The following is a 25,396-nucleotide window of genomic DNA, read 5'->3' on the forward strand; positions in this document are numbered from 1 at the left end:
TATTCTCCTATTGTTCCTTTTCATTTTTTTTTCATCTCTTTTGTTCCTTCTCATTTTTCTTTTGTTTCTCTTATTGATTTTTATTCCCTTTTGTTCCCTTTCATTTCCCCTTCATTTCTCTCATGGCATTTTATTCCCTTTTCTTTCATTGTTTTTATTCCCCCTTTATTTTTTTCATTGTTTTTTTTTATTCTCTCTTTGCTCCCCTTTATTCCCCCTTTGTTTCTCTTGTTAAATTTTATTTCCCCTTCGATTCTTTTGTTCCTTTTTACTATTCTTCACTTTTTTTTTCATTTCCTTTACGATTATCTTCGTTTTCCTTCATCCTCTTTCATTCATCTTTCGTTTCCCTATATCATTTTCACTTATTCATTTTTTTCATTCATCTTTCACGTCTCTTTTGTTCATCTTTCATGTATCTTCATCATATTTTGTTTATCTTTCATCATTTTTGTTCATCTTTCATTTCCCTACATCACTTTTCGTTTACTCAACCCTTTTCATTTATCTTTCCTTTCCTTTATTTCCCTTGGTTTTTTTCATTGTCCTTTTTTACTATATTTTTTGTCCTTTCTTCATATATTGCAGCGCATTTACATACAGCATTACGGCATTAAAGTTAAAGTTATGCAATTACGACTTAATCAGCTATCGGTTATATCATAAAATTTTTTTTATAAATCATGTAATGCATTGTGGTGTAACATTTTTTATTGATCAAATAAAATCGAAAAACTAGCCAATAAAAAATTTTATAATCACGTGATTGTGGTGTTGAGCACCAGTGGTGTGATTTAGTACAGTCGTTTATTTATATAGGCATTTTTGTTACATTTTTGTTAATAATTTACCGATCATATTTTAACAAATTAGTCAATAAATTGTTGACCAGTTTGATAATTTACCAAAAAAGTTAGTTTTTTTGAGTCCTATTAGACCGATCATCCCAGTCCTAGGACCGGTCCTATAACCGGTCCGTGGCCCAGTCAGACCGTTAAACATCCCTAACTACATCTGCTTACAGACTTGTAGTAATCTACGTTCTTAAGGAATTAGGATTATCTTACGAATTCACTCAATCAAGTAATTTTGAAGAATTAAATCTCCAGAATATTTGGCTACCAAACATTGTAGGCGATAATTTTTTTTGTTATTTCTTATGTACATTAAGAAACATCCTGATTAAACTTTCGTTCTTTTTTTTTTTTTAAATAGCGGAAGGGTCCCTCCTCTTAACGATAATGGATTCCAAATTTACGAATCTTGTGCAATAGCTCATTATTTGATAAATAAAAATTCATCACTTTTATTCCTTTGATTGAACAGTTCATTTCAGTAGAAACCTCTTATTGTACTTAACTTCGGAGTAAATTAATTATGTAATTAATACTTGAAACGACGTGGTAGTGACTTGATCTTAAAATTGTTAACGAAGCTCGCGAAGAACTCGAAGGTAAAAATTATTTAACTGGGAATTTTCTTTTACTGATTTTCTTCACGTTCCTATAACTTTACACTAATGTTTCTAGATGGTGGAAGAACATTAGCAAATGTGAATAAAGTTGGAAAAATATTGTCATTAAATATAAATTAACATAAATTGTGATAGATTCATTTACAATAAATAGTATCAAATATTGAAAAACCTTATATTGCATGATTGACTATTTCGCGTGCTACTGTATATTGTTATTTGGCACGAAGTATTCAATACTGATGTCCATTTAATAACAAAGTGCTCAATAACGGTTATACCCCTGTCCCCTGGTAGCACAACATCATTTCGAAGTGATTTTTTAAATTTTTATATTTTTATTTCCTGTAATAATCTGTAATTAGCCTATTAATTCATTGTTAACGTCTTTCTTTTCACTTTATACAGATGGAAGAGCGGAAAGTATATAACAGTATTTTGAAATTTTGAAATTTTAGTAGTGTCATTATTAGTTGTTAAACTGATACATAAAACATTATAATTAAGACCCACTGATGCATAATAAGATAATATCCAGAATAGTTAACCTAATGGGGACACCGCGTATTTTTGTTTATTCTCTCTATTCGATAAAGATCATCGTTATAACATGGGGATCGACAATTCCTGATTTATAATGGTCTGCCGGTCTGTAATTTACCACCGCCGACGTCGGACAATCGGCAAAATTTGCAACCGGAGGATTTTATTGCCGAAGATCTTGTGTAATTTTAGTCACAAGATGTAAACATATGTATTAGTTGCATTATCAAAGAAAAATGATGATTAGTAATAAACTTCTAAAATATTCGTGTTTAACGATTTTCATACTTTCATACTTGGATTGTCTGCACATATTAATTTATTACATATGAACTACTTAAACTACTTAGTGTGAGAATTTTTTTAATCTAAATGCCACGGCAATTTAGATCCGAGATTTATTTCCTATTAATAAAATTGAAAGAAATACGTAATTTTGAAAGTATACAAAATTTAAATGACTTCCTTTCAAAGGGTTCTTTCTTTCTTTAACTATTGATCATTCTCAATGGTATTCTCCCAATTTATATAATTAATATTTCCAAATATCGGTAAAATTACGTAAAATCCCCTTGTTTTCGGACCGGAAACGGAAGAATTTATTATTAATTGTCCAAATCTAGACAAAAAAAAAGCATACTGATTAAAATAATTAATTTTGTGAATCATAAAGAATTGATTTCAAATCAAAAGAAAATCAAAGAAAATTAAAGATAAAAATAAATTTTTTTTATAGGTCGAATTCGTATACTAATTAAAGAATGAAAAATTCTTTATAAATACGATCTCAAAAATACCTCGTCGAATTTCAATCAAGATATTTTTTTTTTCAAATTAAAAAAAAAAAAGATAACAAATAAATACTATTATATATAAATTTCTTTTCCCTTTTTGAAAAAACTCGTAAAAAATGACCATTCAACTTACTGGATACTCTATCTCTGCTTATTGTCTCGCGCTACTCCAAGTTCTTAAAGAATTAGGATTATCTTATGAATTTATTCAACCAAATAATTTCGAAGATATTAAAACTCCGGAGTATTTGGCTACGAAACATCCTTTGTAAGTGAAAAAACCTTTTTTTCTTCAAAGTTATATACGCCACAGAAACATCACGAGTTACTGATTTGAACTTTCCTTCTTTTTTTTAATATAGCGGAAAAATTCCTTCTCTCAATGATGATGGATTCCAAATTTACGAATCTCGTGCAATCGCTCGTTATTTGGTAAAAAAATATCAAGGAACCAAATCTTCCACCGTTCTTATTCCTTCCGATGTACAAAAAGCCGCTTTGGTTGAACAATTTATTTCAGTAGAAATCTCTTATTATTCTCAACCTTTAGGTAAATTGGTTGGGCAATTAATTTTCGCGAAACGCCGAGGTAATGAACCTGATCTTAAAATTGTTAACGAAGCTCGCGAAGAACTCGAAAAAGTTTTGGATGTTTATGAAAAATTATTAGAGGGTAAAGATTATTTAACTGGAGAATTTTCTCTAGCCGATCTTCTTCATATTCCTTTAACTAATTATGCTATTAAAGCTGGTGAAAATGATTTATGGAGTAAACGTCCTAATGTTTCTAGATGGTGGAAAAACATTAGCGAACGTGAAAGTTGGAAAAATGTTCTCAATGAATATACATTAGCATAATATATATGTATTTTTTTTACATTGTGATAAATAGTATGCTTTTCATTTATGTATAATATACTACTGTAAACAGCAGTATATGTAGTTTATTTCAAATAAATGTCGATTTTTAACCGATTTTAAATAATTCTATATCGCGAGTTTTATATACTGTTATGTTATTATGTCTATTAACATTTAATATTATAAAAATTAACCACGCTTAAAGTTTAAATAAATTATAATTAATAAATAACTATCTAACCGACGAATAATTATTCTTTTACGGACAGTTGATATGTAATTTTGATCGTAAGACGTAAATATATTATGTACCTGACAATATGATTAATACGTTTTAAATGTTCAATATTTGATGATATTTATAAAAAGTTCTAGATTCATCACATCCGTTATCCGAGTTTAAGATTTTTAGGGTCGTTTATAAAAAGATTTAAATATTCGTAAATTTATTTATAACTTGAATAGATTTACAACTATTTCATAAGCTAAGCTGCGGGACGTTCGAGAGACATTCAGCACATTCGGTAAAACTCGGTAAAGCTCATAATAAGGTCGGACCAATGATTCTGAGTTTCTCTCGACGAGGAGAAAAATGGTGGATGTCCCGTAACTTATAAATTTGCTGTAAACAACTTTCATTCACTTTCAAAAAGTTTTAATCGATCGGCTATTTACTTTCATTCACTTTTTTTTTTTTTGAATGACTTGCAAGTAATCACCATTCTCAATGGCATTTCCCTCGATTTATGAACTAAAAAATATCGGAAAATTGTTTTGTAATTTCCGTATTAAGCTGAATGTATTGAAACAGAAACCAGTATTAAGTTCGAAGTTGTACAGGACGGTCATGAGAATTGTATAGTCCTTCGTTACACCTCGAGCTAATAAATTGCCCAAATCTAGATAAAATGAAAGGGATACTGCGTAAAATAATTAATATTGTGAATCGTAACAAAAATGATTTCAAATCAAACAAATCAATAATTTTTCTTTAGATATACTAATTAAAAAATCAAATTTCTTTACAAAAATACCTTTTCGAATCTTAATAAAAATATTATTTTTATTTTTTTTTTTTTAAAGCAAAAATAATAATTATAATAAATTTTATTGTATCCTTTTTTTCGTAAAAATGACTATTCAAGTTTTCGGACACACTACATCTACTTTTTGTCTTGTATTATCCCACGTTCTTAAAGAACCACCACTAGCTAGGATTATCTTATGAAGTCGTTCAACTAAATAGTACCGAAGAAATTAAATCTCCAGAATATCTAGCTACCAAGCATCCTTTGTAAGCGAGGAAATTATTTTCTTTCTCTGAAGTTGTGCTCGTCACAAAAACATCACGAGTCAACTAACTAATTTGAACTTTTTTCATCTTTTTTAATAGCGGAAAAATTCTTTCTCTCAATTATGATGAATTTCAAATTTACGAGACTCGTGCAATAGCTCGTTATTTGATAAATAAATATCAAGGAACCAAAACTTTTACCGTTCTTATTCCTTCAGATGTCGCTTTGGTATAACAATTCATTTCTGTAGAAGCCTCTCATTTTACTCAACCTTTAAGTAAATTGATTGTGCAATTAGTATTTAAGAAACGTCATGGTAAAGAACCTGATCTTAAAATTGTTAACGAAACTCGCGAAAAACTTAATAAAACTTTAGATGTTACGACAAATTATTGGTGGGTAAAGATTATTTAACAGGGAATTTTCTCTAGCTGATCTTCTTCATATTCCTTATACTTTTTATGCTATTAATATTGCTGGTGAAAGTGAATTATGGGATAAACGTCCTAATGTTTCTAGATGATGGGAGAACATTAGTGAACGTGAATGTTGGAAAAATATTGCCACTGAATATAAAATAGCGTAATTTATATATTTTTATTTTAAATTGCGATAATAGTTTATCTTCATTTATATACTGTATATTATTATATTTTTAAATTATAAGTAATAGCGCATATTAATATATTTCTTTTACTTCAAATAAATGTAATTTTTAACCGATTGTGAATATGCATGATTAAATGATTCGCCATTAGTACAAGAAGGTGCTATTATAAGCGACTAGATTTATGTCTTTCCATGATTCTTGAAGTCATGAACCTTTTACACCTATGATACGGTCTTATTTAATTATTGAAGGTCGTTGTTGAATTTTTGGCTGTCATTGTCATGACAACAATCATTCAATATTGACCGTAATATAATATCGAAGTGCCTAATAACAGTTATATCGCAAGCAATCTTACAACTGCCTCAATGTTAAACCAAATTTGATTAATGATTTCTATAACTGTTCTATTCACTTTTATTTTCTTTATATTGTTAGTGAATGATGTGGGATACCAAGTATTGTTATTGGCTATATCGAATATCGATGAAAATTTGACACTGGATATCAAAATTTTACCTTAATAGTTAGTAACGATGCATACGAACATTCGTCGGAAGCAAAATTTTTCCGCATGTCTTGTATTATTACGTATTATTAGTTAGTTATTTTATTTAGATCCGAGTTTAGGTCTTTTAGGGCCGTCTAGCTATTAGTAATAAGTTAAAAAATATTTCGTAATTTATATTTCCTAAAGGTATCGTTGATATACCTGGCTCACGAGCTGGCTTCGAGCTATATGAATGATTATCAGATAATTATCATGTAAAAATTATATTATCTTTTGTTAATTAAATTAATTTATATGGCAAGAAAACTTTAAACAATAAACATTTTTTTAAACAAAATAAAATTTTGATTGTTATATATACAACGCTATAAGAAAAAAAAATCATTTATTTTCTAAATATAATAAGAGAATTTGGTTTTTTTTAAAAAAAAAATCTATTTTTTATTTTTTATTTTTTTTTTGATAAAATTAGATCGCATAACACATGATCTATCGTTTTTTAGCTATTGTATTATGTATAGGATATCGTAACGGTTATCTCCATTTTGGATTACTAATTTTTTTAAAAAAAGAGAATTTAAATCTTTTTTTTTGGTTTATATAGGTTGGAATAATAAAATAATCTTAATTTTTTTTGTTAAGATTGCGTCTCAAAAAAGATCGGTGAAGGCTTCGTGAATCGTGATTATGTCAGTATCTAAGTCCGTATCTGATTGTGGGTTTTTTTATACGAATCGAGGTGTTTAAATATGGTTTGCTTATTAATGGGTTGGTTTGGCAAAAATTATATTATTTACTGCAATTTTTTTAATTGACTAACTCTTTTTATTTTAGGCTATGATTGTACTTCATCATAAATAAATTACGATTTTAGCATTACGCTCGTTATTTTGATATAATTGTATTATTATAGGCGTTGAAATCTGTTGAAATGCTGAATACTAAAATAATTTTAGCGAACAGACTTGTCGGATCCATTTTAAGATTATTTTTTCAGTTTTTTGAACCGAACTATTTTTTTAAGCCATTTATTTATTTATTTTTCGAAAATTTAATAACTTTTTAATTTATTTTTTTTTTAAAAAACCTTTAAAACCGAAAAAAATAAAGTTTTTCTCACTTTTATTCTGGATTCAAGTTCGAAACATCCAAATAGATAACATCGACTGTGGAAAATCGGTAAGTCATTCTATTTTTTTTAGAATAAAAAAAATTTATTACAGTATTATTATATTAAAAATATGAAAAATTATAATTTTATGTACTTTTCTTTATTTTAATATAAATAGGTTAACTAATTAAAATTTTTTTTAAAAAAAAATGTTCACTAACGTAAGTTCATAACAAAAAAAAAAATTGTTTTCAGATTGACACCTGAACGACTTACTCGTTTGATTCATTTTTGATAAACAACTTGAAAAAAACATTAAGTTCCCAAAAAATTTGAACTTGGAAGATTACAATAATTAATAAATAAACTTTATTTTTATTACATTTAAATTATTTATACTTTTTCTTTTTCTCAATTTTTATATTAATATATAAATATGATTTATTGATGAGATAAAAAAAAATGAATATATAAAAATAATAATATTATAAACCCAAAATTACAAACATTTTGAATTGATATATAGAGGTAAGGTGCAGCCAAAAAAAATTACGCATTTTTTAAGGGCCGGAATTATGATAATGCCAGTCAGGCTCTAAAAAAGGAAATAAATTCCGGCCGGGATATCTATAAAAGGAAAGATCTACATGATTATTTTGGTCAATTCTACGCAAACCCTTACCCTACCTTTTATGTATAGTTCGGGGTCCTATGTATCTACCATATCGATCAAATTTACAGATTTAATAACATGCAAAACGTAAGAGAATTTTTTTTTTTCGGATAATGAAATTATTAAAATAAAAACTTTATAGTTTATACCTTTTTTGTTCTTTTTAACCGAAACAAGGGGATCAACTGAAACAAGGAGTACATTTTTATTCTATTCATTTGGTGGAATGCACCAGGGCGTTCTTTGTACCTGTGTATTTTGAATTAACAAAGTACAAAAAAAAACCAAATCGGGGTAAACATGCATCGAATTTACTGTAGTACTAAGGCGAATTCACCGATAGAAAAAGAAAATTCTATATTCTATTCAGAAGTTCATTATATAAAAATTTGAAAAACTATAAATTTGTTGAATTTTCTATATTGCTTATACTGTAATATTATAAAATGGAACTTGTAAAATTAAATGAAAAAATTCTTTTGATCCAACACCAAGATTAAAATCTAGCCCTGTGCCAATTTTTTTTGTTTCTTTTGATGGAAGAGATAATAATTGTATTCATTGTGGAGAAAAATATACACAAACGAAATATTCGCATCAATATTATTGTGAAAATTGTTTATCATGTTATTTAACTAATATAACCGATAATGACATATACTTGGACGTGTTATTCACAAAGGACTTGGAATGTAATGAACATGAAATAAGTAGAACAAAAATACCACAAAATATTCAAGAATACTGTAGAAATTGTTTGATAATATTATTTTTTAGACAAATAATCAGTTTTAATAAGGATTATACTCTTTGGGGTTTAATTACTATTGAAAACTATTGTAAACTATGTGGAAAATTATTATATCACCGTAGTATGCAATTTAAATGGTGTTCAGATTGTTATCTAATTTCTTCTGGATATATAGAATCAAACTTAACCAAAAAACTTATTTCAATTATTTATTTTCCATGGTGGGAAGATAATTCTAATTGTTATTGCGGTGAACTACTAGTATTTACATCAAACTGTCAAAAGTATTGTGAGAACTGTTTTATATTTTTTATTGGATGTAGATATTGTTTAACAACAAATATTATTTTTGGAATTACAAATCAATCACAATGTAAAAAATGCAAGAGAGTAACAACTATTATACTAGATAGCAAAAAGATTATTAGTATTAACAGTGGGAACAGTGTTTTAGATGATTTTCTTGTTAGTATAAGATCTTATCAATCGGAAATAGCTAAATTTACTAGCGTTATTAAAAATATTGATAAGTGCTTCGCTCCAAGCGAAATAAATAATATTTTTAGAAACCGTCACAAAAGTTCAAGATCATTAATGAAATATATACCATATTCTAAATTTACGAATGTAAAAAAAATAGCAGAAGGAGGATTTAGTATAATATATCAAGCAACTTTGTTAGATGGTATAAAATATGATTTTCGGACTGAAAATATTTTAATTTTAAAAAAATTTAAAAATTCTCAATATGCTGAAGAATATCTTTTGAGAGAGGTAAGTATTTTAAAGATTAAAAGATTGGTATTTATTTTATAAAAATTTTAAATTTTAATCTCAAAATTTATAGTTAATGTCGAATCATTATGGTTATACAGATAACAGAAATTTTTATGTTCATATGGTGGTTAATACTTATGGTTTTACAAAAGACCCTCGAGTAGATAGATTAGATAGTTATATATTAGTTATGGAATATGCTCCAAGTGGAGATTTACATAAGTATCTACAAAAGAACTTTACAGAAATTGATTGGAGAAAAAAAAAATTAGTTATTCTATTTAATATTACAAATGGGTATTTAAATTTTAAACATATTGGTAAATGATTAATTTATAATACAAATTTATTAATTATTATTGTTTTAGACTTCAGAGCATTCATAATATAAATTTCGTACATCGAGATTTACACACTGGAAATACGTTGATACGTGAATCTGATGGGTTTTGCAAATGTAAAATCGGAGATCTAGGATTATCACGACCTGAAAATGATACCTCATTGGATGATGAAATATATGGAGTAATACCTTATATTGCACCAGAAATATTTATGGGGTCTGCATTTTCTAAAAAATCTGATATTTATAGTCTGGGTATGATTATGTGGGAACTTACAACAGGTTGTAAGCCTTTTGCTAATGTTGAACATGATATTGATCTAATTATCAAAATTATTGATGGTTTACGACCTGAAATTACAGAAGATACACCAGAATGTTATGCTAATTTAATGAGAAGTTGTTGGAATCCTGATCCCACAAAGAGACCTTCTATAAGTGTCATTGAGAGCATTTGTCGTGAATGGTATTATCAGTTTAACGATGTTGATCAATTTGATCAAGCTGAATTAAAAAGGAAAAAGTTAATAGATTCAAAGAAGCTTGGTCCTAAGTTTAGTGAAAAGTCTCATCCAAAAGCTATTTATACAAGTAGATTATTAAGTTCTTACATTTCTAAATGTTCATCTATATTTTCCAATTGTTCATCTATCAATTTTTCATCAAACGGTATGTACTATGCTATTTTAATAAAAGTCATCTTCGATAGATAAATTAAAATTTTTTTTTTTTTTCGTAGGTTACATTTCAAACGAATTAGAATTTGACATAGACATTAAAAGGTATTTTAAAATTAAAAATAATTAATAAGTAATTTATAATTTAAGTCCAATAACGAAATCTTCAACAAAATACAATTTTATATTAGTAGCAAACTCGACTCACTTGGAACTAAGCGAAATATTGAAGAATTAAATATTAATTCTTTTGAAAATAATGGTAAATATTTTATTTGATTAAATGTTATCAAGATTTATTTATATCCTTATTATTTTATTTTTTCTAATTTAAAATAGGAAAACGCCTCAAAGAAAAATAATGAAGAAATAAGAAATGGGAAAAATTTTTCGTATAAATATAATAATATATCTTATTTTTAATATTTTATTTATGTATATTCCTTTTTTTTTATTATTATTATGCAATATTATTCAATTAGCTTTGGTGAAATGGTTCATTTTCGCAGAGTCAAAGTAGCTTAAATTTGAATCCATAAGGCGCAGTTAAAATCATAAAAAGATAAAATTCTTAACGGTCAAAAGGACTTAGCGGGATAATTAAATCATAACTTGAACCGATTGACAAACTTTCGAAAGTTGTTTCGTGTATACTAAAATTTAAATTCACTTCAACTTAAATTTATAAAGCGCATAGGATTTTGTAAAGCGTGCTAGATTTATATAATAAACATTCATGGTGTTTTGTTTAAAAATTTCCAATTTATTTAAGATAATTTAATGCCAAAAAAAAAAAATGTTTGCTTTTCTTGTTATATATATGTATATAATATATATATATATAATCACGCCAATATTATATACGTCAATATTATATAAATCTTACCCATATATATATATTACTAAATATATAAAGATATTTTGAAAATATAGATAGAATGGATATCGTTAGAATAAACTTTAATTTAGACTCATCTGCATCACTTTTAATACATCTTAGTTAATTGAAAGCATCAAATAAGTAAGTTTAACAAAAAAATTAAAAAGACGAAATTATCATAACGAATTTTTATTATTAGAAAATACTTTTTAAAATTTTTCAATAAAAAAAAAAATTTATTTGTGTTTTAATTTTAATTTAAATTCTTTAAGAGTAAAAATTACACTTAATTAATTAGTTACAAAAAAAAAAAAAAAAAAAAAAATCACGACACCGAAAAAACTAATAAATAATGAATCGGATAATCTTTACAGTTAGAATGGTTTAGAGTTTGAGTTCTACTATTAATTTTTTTTCAATACTATATATATCATATTCTTTTCCTTTTCCTCTTATAACGATCATTAGGAGTATATGATCAAAAATCAAGCTAACTTTTTTATAAAATTTCTTAGATCATTAATTCCGAAATTGGATCTGCATAAATAATTTAAATATTGTTAATCCTTACTTAAATTATATAAGAACAAAAAATGTGGTAATACAAAAAATGTCGTACAACCTTGATCTTAACCTTATTTAATGATCTGACGGACTATGATACTATGAACTTCTTTTCCCCCTTCTTTTTAAATAAAAAAAAAAGAAATTTAACGATATTATCAAAAAATGTTAAATAATATTATGAATATTAATATTTCTAAAGATGATGAAAATTTTTTAAAGAATTTTTTAAAAGATTTTCATAAAAAAATTATTGAAACAAATGATTTTAGTAATTATGAATATTATTTAAGTGAATGGGTAAAATTTAATCTTGAAAATAATGATAAAAATCCTGAAAATATTCTTAAAATGATGGAAAATCATGATGAAAATAAATTTTGGTTCACAAGTTTATTAGGATTTTTTTATCAATTTGGTATTGGTTGTTATCTTAATAGAGAAAAAGCGTTAGATTTTTATTATATTCTCACCACCATTGATAATAATAATAAAATTAAGGAAAATGATGATGATGATTTTAATCAATTAAATTTAATTGAAAAAAATGATGATACATTTGATTTATTAAGAAATAATAATATAGTTATTGGAAAATATTTGTTATCATTATTTTATTATAAAGATAATATTTTATTTGATTATACGTATAAACAAAATAAATCAGTACATCTTTTAAAATTATCTGGAAATAATGATTTAGAATTAGAATATAATTCAAGAATTTGTTTTGAAAATGATGATGATTTGAAAACTAATTATCGAAAAATTTTTGAATTACTTTTAAACTTGGCTGATAATGAAAATTTAGATGCACAATATAATTTAGCAATATGTTATATGGATGGTATAGGAACATATAAAGATGAAACGAAAGCATTTGATTTATTTTTAAAATCTGATCAAATTGATGAATGTCTTAATACTCAGAATGAAGTTGAAAAGTATAAATTTGAAAAGAATTTAAAATCTGCAATATTAAATAATTCAATAGCACAAAATGATGTGGGATTTTTTTATCAATTTAGTAAAGGAATAAATAAAAATGAAATAAAAGCATTTGAATGGTATTTAAAATCTGCTATTGCAGGATGTGCTGATGGTCAATGTAATTTGGGATTTTGTTATGGTAATGGTATAGGAATAGATAAGAATGAAATAAAAGCATTTGAATGGTATTTAAAATCTGCTGAAAATCATTATGCAATAGGTCAACTTAATTTGGGAAATTGTTATCAGTATGGTAAAGGAACAAATAAAAATGAAACAAAAGCATTTGAATGGTACAAAAAGTCGGCTATTGCAGGATGTGCTAGTGGTCAATGTAGTTTGGCTTATTGCTATGAACATGGTATAGGAACAATTAAAAATGTAATAAAAGCATTTGAATGGTACAAAAAGTCGGCTATTGCAGGTTGTGCTAGAGGACAATATAGTTTAGGTTATTGTTATAACTATAGTATAGGAACAAATGAAGATGAAACAAAAGCATTTGAATGGTACAAAAAATCTGCCATTGCAGGATGTGCTGATGGACAATATAATTTAGGTTTATGTTATGAGTGTGGTATAGGAACTGAAAGTAATGAAATAAAAGCATTTGAATGGTATACTAAATCGGCTATTGCGGGATGTGCTAGTGGACAATATGGTTTAGGATATTGTTATGATTATGGTATAGGGACAAATGAAGATGAAACAAAAGCATTTGAATGGTACAAGAAAGCAGCCGAAAATGGTGATGCTGTAGCACAAAATACTTTAGGAAGTTGTTACCAATATGGTAAAGGAACAGATAAAAATGATACAAAAGCATATGAATGGTATTTAAAATCAGCTGAAAATGGTGATTTAACGGGTCAAACTAATGTGGGTTATTGTTACCAAAATGGCAAAGGAATAGATAAAAATGAAACAAAAGCATTTGAATGGTTCTTAAAATCAGCTAATGCAGGGTGTGATACTGGTAAATATAATTTAGGATATTGCTATGAACATGGCATAGGAACAGATAAAAATGAATTCAAAGCATTTGAATCGTACTTAAATTCGGCTGAAAGTGGTAATGTAAAAGCACAAAATTGTGTAGGTGAATGTTATCATAATGGTATTGGAGTTGATATAGATGTTTCTGAAGCAATTTATTGGTTTGAAAAAGCTGCAGATAATGGATTCAAAGAAGCAAAAGAAAAGTTAAATAATATTTTATCATATATCTATAAACCTTAGTAAAAATAATAGTAGTAAAAAGTTCTGTTTCTTGTTTTTGGTTATACATCTCTTCCTTATTAAATCTTTACTATAAAACATTACTATAAAATTTAAATATAAAATAAAAAAAATAAAAACATATAATTACTAGCTTATTAAAATGGTATTTATCACTTTTAAATCCACCTATAAAGTTTAACTTTTTCTTGTGACAAAATTCAAGGAAGCATCCATCATTTTGGCTAACATTTATTCTGATCTTTAGGAGATAAAATTTTTTTAGGATGATATTTATCAGCATAGTTGCATTCTCAACTAATTTTATGTACAACTTTTATACCATCTTCAACAAGAACTTCAGTACATTTTCTTTTAAAGCTGAATCCCTTTTGTAATACATATTCATTTAGAAAAGTTTCTGCATCAATCCATGTTTGAAAGAATAACATATTTTCATTTTCAGAGTCATCAGTATCAAAAGTTTTTAATGTAGGTTTATTTTTATTTTCCATTTCATTAATAAAAAGCAAAGTCATTTCTGATATGTTATCATTAAAATTTAAGAGGACAGTTGTTTTTATTTGAAAATGTAATATTATGAGGCAAAAAATTAATTATATTCATTAATAGTATCCATTTTATTTAGACTAGCATTTAAAGATAAATTTTGAATTTTTTTAAGAGAATAATTGTTTGAAATGGTGGAAATAAAAGTAAGTTTACTGATAAAATGGATTTAATCATTTTAATAAAAAAAAAAAAATAGTTGAAACTTTAAAGTAATAGTCAAATAACATGTAGTTATCATTTACATGATGTGAATTTCCCCAGTTATTTTCAAACAAAATATTATTATAAGCTTTGTAATTATAGAAAAATTACTAAGATAAATTACATATTATTTTATTATTAATAAGCTATTTTACATATAATTTGTGAATGCCATGGCCAATTTTTTAATTCCAGTTTTTTTGTAACACACTGTCAAAAAGTAAATTTTATAATAATATTTTTAAGTATTCAGTTGTTATTATTATTTATAAGGAATAATATTATATAATATTATTAAAAATTTGTAAAAGTATATAATGTAAATATTTTCTGCATAATAACTGATAAATAATCCAATGAATAAAGAATAATTAATCTTTAATTATACAATCCAAACCTTCAGACTTTTCTTGAACTGGATCTTCTTGAACTAAAATTTCAGTAAGTTTACGACTTGTATAATATGCTTGTGAATGAGATTGTATAATAGAGGTACTTGCTTGTTCTTGTATTAAAGTTATTAAAGCTTTGTCTGCTTCTACAAATTCCAACATATCACTTTTTAATTGATCATCAATATTAGGTACTTCATAGACATATTCCCCATTCCTGTTTATTTCATAAAATTCATCAATACATCTAATCCATTTAGATATAATATTTTCAAGCATTATTGTGGTTAGTCTATTGGAAGGATTTGAATCCCAACATTTTTCCATTAAATCTACATAACATTTCGGAGTATTTTTTTTAATTTCAGGGCGTTTTCCTTTACAAATATTCAGGATAAAGTGAAGATCATGTGCTTCATAATTAAATGGAGGAATGCCTGATGTAAATTCCCACATTATCATTGAAAAACTATAGATATCACTTGCTGGAGTATAGGGGTTATTTCTTAATATTTCAGGCGCCATATAAGGTAAAACTCCATAAATTTTATTATCAGAATCCTGTAAATCACTTATAGGTTTACATAATCCTAAATCAATAATAAATAACTCATTGTAATTATCTGACATTAAAATATTACCATCATGAAAGTCACCATGAGTTAAATTTGATTCATGAATTACTTTAAGTCCTAATACAATTTTTTTCAATAATTGTAACTTGTCTTGCCACTTAAATTTAATTATATTAGTTAAACATTTTCTCAAACTTCCTTTTTTTGCATAACTCATTATAATTATATAATTTAAATTATTTGGATCTTGGGTAATTCCAAAAAATTGAATGAATTTTGAAAACGATTTTTTTTGACAATTATAATGATATTTCCACTACAAAATGATAAAAACCATTAAATTTTTGCAAATGAAAATAAAATTCACCATTAAATATAAATACCTCATCTAGAAATTTATCATCTAAACTTGATGAATTATTAAGTGTTTTAAGAATGACTTCATAGCCTGTTTGAAAATTACATCTGTTCCATTGTTGCTTGTCAAAATTCCAACTAAAAATAGGTCCATCTGACCATATAGCTTTATGAATTTCACTAAATCCTCCTTTATCATAATAACTAATATTTGATAATTTATTATAAGGTATCCACTCTAAAATTTCATAACTATTTTTAGCATTAAGTTGTGCCTCTTGAATGAATTTATCAATAAATTCATTTTTACTAGTCCACTTTGAAAAATCTTGTTGAAATCGTTTAGCATTACATTGTTGGCACCATTGATAATCAGTATATTGTTGTTTGCATTCATTACATAATTCATCATTATTTTTCGAACTCACTTTGTTATTTTCTACCACTTTTTTATGCCAATAAAAAGCTTTTTCTAAATTCTTTTCTGTTCCTTTTCCATTTATATAACATTTGGTTAAAACATTCATTGCTTTTATATGGTTTTTTTCTGCTGCTTTTTGATACCAATAAAAGGCTTTTTCTAAGTTCATTTCTGTTCCATTTCCATTCTCATAGCATATGGCTAAATTAAACATTGCTTTTTCATTACTATTTTCTGCTGCTTTTTGATACCAATAAAAAGATTTTTCTAAATTCTTTTCTATTTCTTCTCCATTTTCATAACATATGGCTAAATTAAACATTGCTTCTTTAATACCATTTTCTGCCGCTTTTTGATACCAATAAAAAGCTTTTTCTAAATTCTTTTCTGTTCCTTCTCCATTTCTATAGTATTTATTGGCTAAATTAAACATTGCCTTTTTATTACTATTTTCTGCTGCTTTTTGGTACCAATAAAAGGCTTTTACTAAATTCTTTTCTGTACCATCTCCATTTTCATAACATACGGCTAAATTAAACATTATTTCTTTAACACCATTTTCTGCTGCTTTTTGATACCAATAAAAAGCTTTTTTAAAATTCTTTTCTGTTCCTTCTCCATTGAAATAACTATTAGCTAAATTATACATTGCAACTTGATTACCATTTTTTGCTGCTTTTTTATACCAATAAAAGGCTTTTTCTAGGTTCCTTTCTATAACTTCTCCATTTTTATAACATATGGCTAAATTAAACATTGCTTTTTCATTACTATTTTCTGCTGCTTTTTGGTACCAATAAAAGGCTTTTTCTAAGTTTCTTTCTGTTCCTTCTCCATTTTCATAAAAAATAGCTAAATTAAACATTATTTCTTTAACACCATTTTCTGCCACTTTTTGATACCAATAAAAAGATTTTTCTAAATTCTTTTCTGTTCCTTCTCCATTTTCATAACATATGGCTAAGTTAAACATTGCATCTTGATTACCATTTTTTGCTGCTTCTTTATACCAATAAAAGGCTTTTTCTAAGTCCCTCTCTGTTCCTTCTCCATTTTCATAGCATATGGCTAAATTATTCATTGCTTTAATATGGTCTTTTACTGCTGCCTTTTGATACCAATACAAAACTTTTTCTAAATTCTTTTCTGTTCCTTCTCCATTTTCATAACATATGGCTAAATTAAACATTGCTTCAATATGATCTTTTTCTGCTGCTTTTTGATGCCAATAAAAAGCTTTTTCTAAGTTTTTTTCTGTTCCTTCCCCATTATAATAACTCTTGGCTAAATTATACATTGCTTTAATATGGTCTTTTTCTGCTGCTTTTTGATACCAATAAAAGGCTTTTTCTAAATTCTTTTCTATTCCTTCTCCATAGTAATAACATATGGCTAAATTAAACATTGCTTTAATATGGTCTTTTTCTGCTGCTTTTTGATGCCAATAAAAGGCTTTTTCTAAGTTACTATCTGTTCCTTCTCCATAGTAATATCTATTGGCTAAATTAAACATTGCTTCTTCATCACCATTTTCTGCTGCTTTTTGATACCAATAAAAAGCTTTTTCTAAATTCTTTTCTGTTCCTTCTCCATTTTCATAACATATGGCTAAGTTAAACATTGCATCTTGATTACCATTTTTTGCTGCTTTTTTATACCAATAAAAGGCTTTTTCTAAGTCTCTCTCTATTTCTTCTCCATTTTCATAGCATATTGCTAAATTATTCATTGCTTTAATATGGTCTTTTACTGCTGCCTTTTGATACCAATACAAAACTTTTTCTAAATTCTTTTTTGTTCTTTCTCCATCTTCATAACATATGGCTAAATTAAACATTGCTTCAATATGATCTTTTTCTGCTGCCTTTTGTTTCCAATAAAAAGCTTTTTCTAAGTCACTATCTGTTCCTTCTCCATAGTAATATCTATTCGCTAAATTATTCATTGCACCAATATGGTCTTTTTCTGCTGCTTTTTTATGCAAATAAAAGGACTTTTCTAAGTTCTATTCTGTTCCTTCTCCATTATAATACATATTGGCTAAATTAAATATTGCTTCTTCATTATTCTTTGCTGCTTTATGATACCAATAAAAAGCTTGTTTAAAATTCTTTTCTGTTCCTTCTCCATTTCTATATTTATTGGCTAAATTATACATTGCATCTTGATTACCATTTTTTGCTGCTTTTTGATACCAATAAAAGGATTTTTCTAAGTTCCTTTTTGTACCCTCTCCATTTTCATAATATATAGCTAAATTATTCATTGCATTTTGATTCATTTTTTGCTGCTTTTTGGTACCAATAAAAGGCTTTTTCTAAGTTTCTTTCTGTTCCTATTTCATTTTCATAACATATGGCCAAATTATTCATTGCACCAAGATGGTCTTTTTTTGCTGCTTTTTGATGCCAATAAAAAGCTTTTTCTAAGTTTATTTCTGTTCCTTCTCCATTATAATATTTATCGGCTAAATTAAATATTGCTTCTTCATCACCATTTTCTGCTGCTTTATAATACCAATAAAAGGCTTTTTCTAAATTCTTTTCTATTCCTTCTCCATTTCTATATTTATTAGCTAAATTATACATTGCATCTTGATTACCATTTTTTGCTGCTTTTTGATACCAATAAAAGGATTTTTCTAAGTTCCTTTCTGTACCCTCTCCATTTTCATAATATATAGCTAAATTATTCATTGCATTTTGATTACCATTTTTTGCTGCTTTTTGGTACCAATAAAAGGCTTTTTCTAAGTTCCTTTCTGTACCCTCTCCATTTTCATAATATATAGCTAAATTATTCATTGCATTTTGATTACCATTTTTTCCTGCTTTTTGGTACCAATAAAAGGATTTTTCTAAGTTCCTTTCTGTTCCTATTTCATTTTCATAACATATGGCCAAATTAGTCATAGCACCAATATGGTCTTTTTTTGCTGCTTTTTCATGCCAATAAAAGGATTTTTCTAAGTTCTTTTCTGTTCCTTCTCCATTATAATACATATTGGCTAAATTAAACATTGCTTCTTTATCATCATTCTTTGCTGCTTTATGATACCAATAAAAAGATTGTTTAAAATTCTTTTCTGTACCTTCTCCATATTCATAAAATTTGGCTAAATTAATCATTGCATCTTTAACACCATTTTCTGCTGTTTTTTTATACCAATGAAAGGATTTTTCTAAATTCTCTTCTGTTTCTATTCCATTATAATACTTATTGGCTAAATTAAAAATTGCTTTTTCATTACTATTTTCTGCTGCTTTTTGATACCAATAAAAAGCTTTTTCTAAATTCTCTTCTATTCCTTTTCCATTTTCATAACATATGGCTAAATTAAACATTGCTTCTTTAATACCATTTTCTGCCGCTTTTTGATACCAATAAAAGGCTTTTTCTAAATTCTTTTCTGTTCTTTCTCTATTATAATAACAATTGGCTAAGCTATTCATTTCTTTTTCATAACCATTTTCTGCTGCTTTTTGATACAAGTGAAAGGCTTTTTCTAAATTCTTATCTGTTTTCTCTCCATTTCTATATCTATTGGCTAAATTAAACATTGCCATTTTATTACCACTTTCTGCTAAATTTTTTAAAGAATTAATACATTCTTTACACCATAATTCTACAGTAAAAGGTTTATTGCAATATGAACAATTTTCGGTGTTTATTATATCAGTTTCCATTTGGGTTTACTTTATAAATCTAGTTTTTTTTAGAAAATGTATTTATTTATTATGTCACACACAAATTTGAAAAAGGAAATTATAACAATGCATCTGATTAATAATTATTGTTATAATTTCCTTTTTTGAATTTGAGCGACAAAAAGAATATCTTAATCAATCGGACCGATTACTAAGATCTGCGTTAAAAAATTCCTTTAAAATACTGTGTAACAAAAAAAATAAGATAAAAATGCATTTTCTCTCAAAAAAAAAAGAATTATAAATTAATTCGTGATCCGTTTATGAACCAGTGAAAACTACTAATAGATTTCGGAGAACCATTTATGCAAAATAATTATCCCTTAAATGGCTTTTGAGCTAATTTGCCCAGAATTTTTTTTTTAAATGTTATAGAATAATGTTCCGAAGCATATTGGATGATAAAATTTGCGTCATCATATATTAATTTCACAGGTTTGATCAAAATATACTTGTCATTTAAGATTACGATGTTATACAAAATTGGTGACCTCGGCTGAAAAATAGTGTAACCAAACTAACCAATTGCTTAAACAAGGATCGTCAAAATTTTTTATATTGTCAAAAATTTTTTCTTTAGCGACGCTGGATTCCAGCCTTTAAAAACGCTATATTATTCAACTACAAGAAGTGTACCGATCATAAAGTTAATATTTTTTATTAAAATATTATTATTTGCTGGTAAATAAATTTGTCTTAAAAAATATATAAAACAAAAAAAAATAAAAAAAAATAAAAATTATTCATTCCTATCAATCACAAACTGTTTAACTTATTTTACCATATTTTGCTTATATTGAGCGTTATATCTAATTTTGAATGGTGAATGCTTTTGGAATGTCAACTCCTTTTAAACTACCTTTCTTTAACTAATTTCGTAAGCTCTTATCTAAATTTCTTGCTAACTTATAATTTGCAAAAATAATTCCCCGAAATACATTAGTAGAATTCAAGACGGATCACGAATTAACAATAATTTTTTTTGTTATTAGTGTATTTGATTTATAGTTTAAAAATACCGTTGATATCATATAAATTCTAATTTTGCTTTTGCGTTAATTTTCTCAACAACTAGTGATTGAATTAAATGAATATCTATTTTATAACGTTATAAAAAAGAAATTTGATATTATTGGATATTTGGATTATAAATTAGTAATTTATATATTTATAATATTTTAGATATTTTTAATTAAAATTTTAGTATCAAAAATAATTTTAGCCGTTTATTATTTATAGATATACGACATCTTATTATAGCAATTCGTTCAGTATGATCGACACCTAATTTTGGAACACCAATAATATAATTTGTTCGGGTATTGTGTCCGTAATTATTAAATAGTGATCTTCAAAAAAAATACTTTTTTCCTCAACTTTATCCCGTTTTCCGTTTTTTTTACGCAAAAAAATTCATATTGAGAAATTTCAATTAAAAATGGCTTATAATTATGAATCTGAATTATCAGAAGCATTTGGGCAATTGCTCAAAATAGAAACGGATTATAATGTTATCATATACATTGGAAAAGAGCCTAATTTTAAGGAATTTCATGCGCATTCTAATGTTTTACGTTGTAGATCTGAATATTTTGATAAAATATTATCTGATGATAGTATCGAAAAAAAAGATGGGAAATATATAATTAAAAAGCAAAATATTTCACCTCAAGCATTTAATGTTGTTCTTAAGTGAGTGACTATTAATTAATAAATTTTTAAAATTTTATTATTTTCTATAATTGACTTATTTTTTTTACCTTTTCGTATTTTTTAGGTACCTTTATACTGGTAAAATTGATATTGCTAATAAAACTAAAACTGAGATTTCGAATATTATGACTGTTTCTGATGAATTATTGTTGAAAAAATTAACTAAACTTATCGAAGACTATCCTATTATTGAAAAAAAAGATTCGGCTGGCAATAATATTGACTCTATTATTATTAATCGCGAACACCTTACACTTTTTGCAAATTGGATTGATAGAAAGGAAGGAAATATTAATGATATCCCTTATAAATTTAATCTTTTATATAGAGCTAACAGAGATGGAAATACAGCTGAAATGTTTCATGCTAAATGTGATAACAAAGGAGCTACTTTAGTCGTAGTAAAAGTTAAAAATTCAGAACAAATTGTTGGAGGATATACCCCACTCTCTTGGGTTTCAGGTATGATTGACAAGTCTACAAAAGATAGCTTTATATTCTCGTTAAATAGTACTAACTTTCAGAATGCGAGAGTAGCTTACAGTAATGATAATGGATATTCTATATCATGTATATCAGAATGTGGTCCATTTTTTGGTGGTAGTGATTTATACTTGAATCATTGTAATGGTCCTGATTTTTGGTGTGCTATGAAACCTTTTTCTTATCCATCTCTGGGTTTGCCATGGAAGATAATAGCGGATGATTATGAAGTATTTCAAGTTATTAAAAAATAGTCAGTTTGATTGTACTGCATTTGTTATTATTGTATGCATCAAATATATTCATTATACAGTACGCTAACATGACAAATAATAAAGTATTATTATTAAGTGATCAAAATTTAATGAAATTGTCTATAGAATACCTTTGTATTATAAATAAAAACATTAAATCTTGAATGTTAAGAATTAAAGTTTCTTAGTACTTTAAAAAATTAAAAATTAATAAATTAGTAATTTAATACAAATAGACTCGTTAGTTTAAGTTACGCCTACGAATTGGATTTAGCCAGTTTCACTAAATATACCGCTTATTTCTCGATGATATAAAATGCGTATTAGAAAACTAAAAAATATGGAACATTCGGGAAAAATGACCACGTGATCTTTGGCGAACATGTTCGCTGAAATGTTTTATTAATACAGATACAAAATAAATACAAATTTTGTGACGCATCCTATTATACAGGTGAGGTAAGATAAATACAAATATTCAGGTATTGGCCATGACACTTATATCCTAATACCTATTTACTGTATCTTATTTTTCCGTAAGATTGCTCGATGACCTATGCCTTTATTACCCTCTCTTCACTTCGAGAATCTGAATCCGGCTTCTGTGCCTCCTCAAACAACCATACAATATGTCCGAGGACTTTTTCCACTTTAGTTTGCAAATTCTCATCGTTATATACAGCAACCACCGGTTCCGATAGTTGAAGCTTGGTCTATCTTGAATAGAGGAGCTTTCAAATGTCGTTCCATGAAATAGAATTTCTAGGCATCAGTAGCTATCCCAAAAACTCTTCCGAACGTCTGTACTCCTCCATTTCTTTGGCCTTGCGCTGCGCTTACGATTAGACAAAGATGACTCGAGTTGGACCGCGCATTGAGCAACGGCTTTCGCAAAATCATCTTTTTTTACCTTCGTGACCCCAACCGTTTTTGCTGTTTGGCGCAAGTCAATCGCGAAATCGAGAGGTCAATGCCCATTCGGTCCAGAAATAACTTTTTGAGGTCGGATCTCAAACTTCCCCCTTGAAATTATTCGCTCCAGCAAGCAGGTAAGAATAGACGCATAATAATTGGTCGCCTCGATTGAAAGTAAATTGATGGGTATTGTCGAGACGGGATTTAATTCTGCCATGAGTCCTTCCAACGATTCCTGGGTCGTTACCGCACGAAAAAACCGGGAGGATTCTCCATCAAGACCGTAAAGCTGACATTTTTTGGGAACGTCCAATCCGAAAAAGCTTTTGAGGGGGTCTCTATGATTACAGTAAACTTGGAGATGTCTTTGATACGAATATGTGGAGGAATTCACAGAGGTCTTGATCATTCCGAGGAGAATATCTTTCTTTATCTTCACTTATAAATTTTAATACCGCTCCATCTTTTCAAGAGACAGTGGTTCATATTCTTTGCGTATATATTCCTTGAGACCTTCGAGGGTTGCATGTTCAATATTTACAGTCCATTTGAAACCCTTTGTCCGTTTCGGACTAACGACGACATCAAACTCTATAATTTAACAACCAAGCTAAGACAGTAAGTAATTTGACGTGAAACATTGTTTCCCGAGTAAACAGTTCCATAATCTGAAGATTTCACCGACGGCTCGTCGGCCAAATTTCTTGGCAAAACTTTATACGTACCATGGACAGACTTGTTGAGTAATGCCTGCAATGAGGCGACTTGGCCAAGTAATTCCTGCTCATGACTCGAAGCGGCGCAGGTGGTTCGACTATGACATGAACACTCTTAGGTGGTTTTTCAGATCGGTAGTCCTCTATTTCCCTTGTCACAAGAAGTTCGTCCCGTCATTGAGTGTGAGATTGCTCATCGCGATCGTCATTAATTTCTACTTTCCATAACTTTAGCTCCACACCAGCAAAGTTATTTTATTTTTCCGTCTTAATAACCTTCTTGAGGTGGCTGACCAACTTGTCACTGTGAAAGCATTCCTTTGACTAGGCAGAGTAACGTGATAGACATTTTCGACTTATATACGAATTTTTGCGAAATTTTATTGGCTAAACAGCTGTATACGAGGGCAAGTGAGAATGTGAAAAAAAAGTGGGCGATTGGGAGTATATGTGAAAAAGTATACTGTCGCACAGACCCTGCCATGTGATCATTTGTTTCGGAACACAAGAACTGTATGTAGCTCAGCAGAAAAAATAATCCGAGCTGTTGATCGTTGCTCCGGAATACATTGAATCGGAGCAATGATCGATATTTAAAAGAAAATCAAGAATTATGAAAAAAAGTGAATACCATTGCTTATACCTAATGAATAAAAAATATTTATTGAAATTTCTATAGAGAAATGTTGGTAATCTCATCCTCTATTGCCTTACAGCGATTTTACATATTTACATATTCAGTTGTCACTTCCGGTAGTATCATTTACCATTTAACATTCTCAATTTATTCTCATTATTCTCATGTATTTTCCTAATTTAGCAATATCAGAAATACGGGCAGATTCTGTATAACTAAATTTTCTGTCTTTATCAAATTTCCATTTGATTTTTCGCCTCCCAGCTATTCTTAAATGATTTCGACCACAAGAGCATTCCTTACGTTGAACCTTGTTTTTGTGTCTAGTTGCTGGAGTATTCGTAATGGCCGTCCAGATATAATGTATTTACTGAATGACA

General features: G+C 27.4%; 7 protein-coding genes across 7 annotated transcripts; 4 read left to right on the forward strand and 3 right to left on the reverse strand.

The window, feature by feature from the left end:
• The first annotated feature begins 2,827 nt into the window (after nucleotides 1-2,827).
• On the forward strand, nucleotides 2,828-3,801 carry OCT59_026994 (uncharacterized protein). The gene is made up of 2 exons (XM_066136640.1): nucleotides 2,828-3,079; nucleotides 3,174-3,801. The coding sequence occupies exons 1-2, from the start codon at nucleotides 2,928-2,930 to the stop codon at nucleotides 3,667-3,669; spliced, it is 648 nt and encodes a 215-aa protein (XP_065993109.1). The 5' UTR covers nucleotides 2,828-2,927; the 3' UTR covers nucleotides 3,670-3,801.
• A 4,945-nt stretch (nucleotides 3,802-8,746) lies between these two features.
• OCT59_026995 (uncharacterized protein) lies at nucleotides 8,747-10,782 on the forward strand (the record flags this gene model as incomplete). The annotated part of the gene is made up of 7 exons (XM_066136641.1): nucleotides 8,747-9,397; nucleotides 9,471-9,697; nucleotides 9,769-9,998; nucleotides 10,107-10,412; nucleotides 10,483-10,525; nucleotides 10,612-10,682; nucleotides 10,760-10,782. 7 exons carry the CDS (start codon nucleotides 8,747-8,749, stop codon nucleotides 10,780-10,782), a joined length of 1,551 nt encoding a protein of 516 aa, XP_065993110.1.
• A 1,185-nt stretch (nucleotides 10,783-11,967) lies between these two features.
• Nucleotides 11,968-14,192, forward strand: OCT59_026996 (uncharacterized protein). The gene has a single exon (XM_066136642.1). It carries the CDS (start codon nucleotides 12,030-12,032, stop codon nucleotides 14,091-14,093), a length of 2,064 nt encoding a protein of 687 aa, XP_065993111.1. The 5' UTR covers nucleotides 11,968-12,029; the 3' UTR covers nucleotides 14,094-14,192.
• Nucleotides 14,193-14,386: 194 nt separating this feature from the next.
• Nucleotides 14,387-14,611, reverse strand: OCT59_026997 (uncharacterized protein; the record flags this gene model as incomplete). The annotated part of the gene is made up of 1 exon (XM_066136643.1): nucleotides 14,387-14,611. The coding sequence occupies one exon, from the start codon at nucleotides 14,609-14,611 to the stop codon at nucleotides 14,387-14,389; it is 225 nt and encodes a 74-aa protein (XP_065993112.1).
• A 606-nt stretch (nucleotides 14,612-15,217) lies between these two features.
• On the reverse strand, nucleotides 15,218-18,536 carry OCT59_026998 (uncharacterized protein; the record flags this gene model as incomplete). Its single annotated transcript, XM_066136644.1, has 3 exons — nucleotides 15,218-16,129; nucleotides 16,197-16,216; nucleotides 16,523-18,536. The coding sequence occupies 3 exons, from the start codon at nucleotides 18,534-18,536 to the stop codon at nucleotides 15,218-15,220; spliced, it is 2,946 nt and encodes a 981-aa protein (XP_065993113.1).
• Nucleotides 18,537-18,596: 60 nt separating this feature from the next.
• OCT59_026999 (uncharacterized protein) lies at nucleotides 18,597-20,277 on the reverse strand (the record flags this gene model as incomplete). The annotated part of the gene is made up of 2 exons (XM_066136645.1): nucleotides 18,597-18,810; nucleotides 18,893-20,277. 2 exons carry the CDS (start codon nucleotides 20,275-20,277, stop codon nucleotides 18,597-18,599), a joined length of 1,599 nt encoding a protein of 532 aa, XP_065993114.1.
• Nucleotides 20,278-21,672: 1,395 nt separating this feature from the next.
• On the forward strand, nucleotides 21,673-22,850 carry OCT59_027000 (uncharacterized protein). The gene is made up of 2 exons (XM_025317693.2): nucleotides 21,673-21,990; nucleotides 22,076-22,850. Exons 1-2 carry the CDS (start codon nucleotides 21,737-21,739, stop codon nucleotides 22,746-22,748), a joined length of 927 nt encoding a protein of 308 aa, XP_025177788.1. The 5' UTR covers nucleotides 21,673-21,736; the 3' UTR covers nucleotides 22,749-22,850.
• The last annotated feature ends 2,546 nt before the right edge of the window (nucleotides 22,851-25,396 follow it).

This window comes from Rhizophagus irregularis, chromosome 7, assembly GCF_026210795.1.
Source record: "Rhizophagus irregularis chromosome 7, complete sequence".
Lineage (NCBI taxonomy): Eukaryota > Fungi > Glomeromycota > Glomeromycetes > Glomerales > Glomeraceae > Rhizophagus > Rhizophagus irregularis.

Coding starts and splice junctions, on each gene's coding strand:
- OCT59_026994 (XM_066136640.1), top strand. CDS start 2,928: ATGACCATTCAACTTACTGGATACTCTATCTCTGCTTATTGTCTCGCG. Junction 3,080..3,173: donor TTGGCTACGAAACATCCTTT/GTAAGTGAAAAA, acceptor TTTTTAATATAG/CGGAAAAATTCCTTCTCTCA.
- OCT59_026996 (XM_066136642.1), top strand. CDS start 12,030: ATGTTAAATAATATTATGAATATTAATATTTCTAAAGATGATGAAAAT.
- OCT59_027000 (XM_025317693.2), top strand. CDS start 21,737: ATGGCTTATAATTATGAATCTGAATTATCAGAAGCATTTGGGCAATTG. Junction 21,991..22,075: donor GCATTTAATGTTGTTCTTAA/GTGAGTGACTAT, acceptor CGTATTTTTTAG/GTACCTTTATACTGGTAAAA.